Source organism: Pyrus communis, chromosome 6 (genome assembly GCF_963583255.1).
Source record: "Pyrus communis chromosome 6, drPyrComm1.1, whole genome shotgun sequence".
In the NCBI taxonomy this organism is placed as follows: domain Eukaryota; kingdom Viridiplantae; phylum Streptophyta; class Magnoliopsida; order Rosales; family Rosaceae; genus Pyrus; species Pyrus communis.
Window position 1 is genome coordinate 26,855,967 of NC_084808.1, and position 2,213 is coordinate 26,858,179.

At 43.2% G+C, this 2,213-nt stretch overlaps 1 protein-coding gene across 1 annotated transcript; it reads left to right on the forward strand.

Moving 5' to 3' along the window:
- Positions 1-370: 370 nt before the first annotated feature.
- On the forward strand, positions 371-1,990 carry LOC137738370 (uncharacterized). The gene has a single exon (XM_068478006.1). It carries the CDS (start codon positions 732-734, stop codon positions 1,899-1,901), a length of 1,170 nt encoding a protein of 389 aa, XP_068334107.1. The 5' UTR covers positions 371-731; the 3' UTR covers positions 1,902-1,990.
- The last annotated feature ends 223 nt before the right edge of the window (positions 1,991-2,213 follow it).

A 2,213-nucleotide genomic window follows, 5' to 3' on the forward strand; every position in this document is an offset into this window, starting at 1 on the left:
TATCGATCCCAAATAGATGCACATCTATGCCCAGCCTCGAGAAAACCCTTCTTAGGCCTTATTCAAGGCTTGAATGAACGAGGCCGAAACTCAAGATGAGATAGTTAACTTTCTAACTGAGGTCATGAGATATTCTTTTTTTGGATTTCGAGTTAGCTTCCAATATTATACAAGTAGAGGAATACATGAAAAAAACTTTCATCTACCTAATAACATATGACATATTATTCTTTATTCTAAACACATTAAAAAATCTGTCGTAATTAACAAATGCACGCAGTAACAGTAAAAATTTATGAAAAAATAACTTCACTGATTTTACTCGAGTTTGCTGTGACATTCACTTCTCTACACAATAATGCCTGCAGCGGGCTTTAGTGCTTTCTCGCATCACTCCTTTTCTTCCCTCCCACTGTTTTTCTGGAAAGCAAAACGTAAAGTTGACGCCTCCTCCTCCTCCCATCCATCAATTCATTTCAATTCAATTTCCCATTCAGTCACTCCAGAAATCTCACAGCCACTCTTGATTTTCTTGAATTTCCCAAAAAAAAAAACCTCTCACCATTCTTTCAAATTCAAGTCCCGCAACGCTTGTTGGAGCTGGCATTCGATCTTTCTTCAAAATCCCATCAAATTTTTTTAGTTCTCACATACGCTTTTTTTTTTTAAGCTTTATCTTTCTTCGCAGAGGTCGAAGCTTTATTTATCTTCTTTGAAGCGGCGGAGAAGCCATGAAAGAGAGGGGCAAAGCTGTAGAAGCAGCTCGTGAAAATATCGACATGGAGTATTACTCTTCGTCTGAAATGCCGTGTCGAAGGCACCCCAATTCGTCTTCTGTCGGGATATGCGCATTCTGTCTGAAAGATCGTCTGCTCCAGCTGGCTTGCTCCGACTGCGGCGAGCAGCGCCTCTCATCCTGCTCCTGCTCCGCCGTCTCGTCGAACCGAAACTCCACTGTGGAGGTCGGCAGCGTCGGTAGAGTCTCGTTTTTGATCGAGAACGAAAAGCAGGAGCCTTTACAAAAACCCAGCAAAACCCAAGAGAAAGAGGACGTGGTGGTGCTCCAGCGAAGCAGCAGCAGTTGTGTCGAGATCAAGAAAAGTAATTTTTGGAGATTTGGGAGGTTTTTTCGGAAGAAACGATCGGAAAAAGATGGTGGGAATAAGAGTGTTGGTGGGTTTGATGAGAAAAGTGAGATGTGGCTGGTTGATCACATGGGAGTTTCGAGATCAAGGTCTCTGTGCAGTTTCAGAGGCGGGGCCCTCTTCGGATCGGAGGATGGCGGCGAGCATTTGATGGTTTCCGGTGCCCGGAGCTCCATTTCTGCTGCGAGAAGCTCTAGCGTTACAACTGCCGGAATGGTTTTGGATTCCGGGAGAAAGAGCGGATTTAGTGAAGGGAGAAAGAGCGGATTTAGTGAGGGAAGAAAGAGCGGTTTTAGTGAAGGGAGAAGGAGTGGATTTAGTGAGGCAGAGCCGAGAAAAAGCGGTTTTGATGGTGAGAAGAAAGAAGATGTTGTAGGGTTTAGCAGCGCAACGAAACGCGTTTTTTCGCTGAAAGAGAGTGATTTCGGCATGGATGAATCGAGGTTTATCGATTTGAAGCTCGATTTCACGGCGGATTCGAAGCCGGAGTTTTCGGGCATGAGGGTGGGGAGCATTGCAGATGGAGAAACTGTTTTTGGGAGCATGAGAAGGAGTGAGCTTGTGGGGGATGAATGCGATGAGGGTTCGTTTGGTGTTTTCAGACACGGTGGTTCATGTAGATTGACAGTGAATGAGAGAGGGATAAAGAGGGGGAGCAAAAGTTTGAAGGGTTGGAGGTGGATTTTCAGGCATCATCCAATTCCAAGCTGGGGAAGTAGTAGGAAGAAGGATGAAGATTTACTGTTCAAAACTTAACTGTGTTTTTTCTGCGCTTACAGAAGTAATGTTTGTTCTTTCTTTTTCCTCAAGTCCTCATTTTTAGTTAGTCACTAGTTACACATTTACTGCCTCCTTCAAATATTTTCCTCCTTGTATTTATGTTGACGTTGGTAAATGTTAAAAGGATGTAGCTGATACTAAATGAGACATTGCAGAAATAGGTTAGGCCAGTCGAACAAGGCAATGCGTACGTTTTATCCTCTATTCTTTGCATTTGCAGAACATAAAAATAAGGAAAGAAAGCAATGGTCTTGTAAATTTCGGCATAATACATTTGGTTTACGAAGT

Coding starts and splice junctions, on each gene's coding strand:
- LOC137738370 (XM_068478006.1), top strand. CDS start 732: ATGAAAGAGAGGGGCAAAGCTGTAGAAGCAGCTCGTGAAAATATCGAC.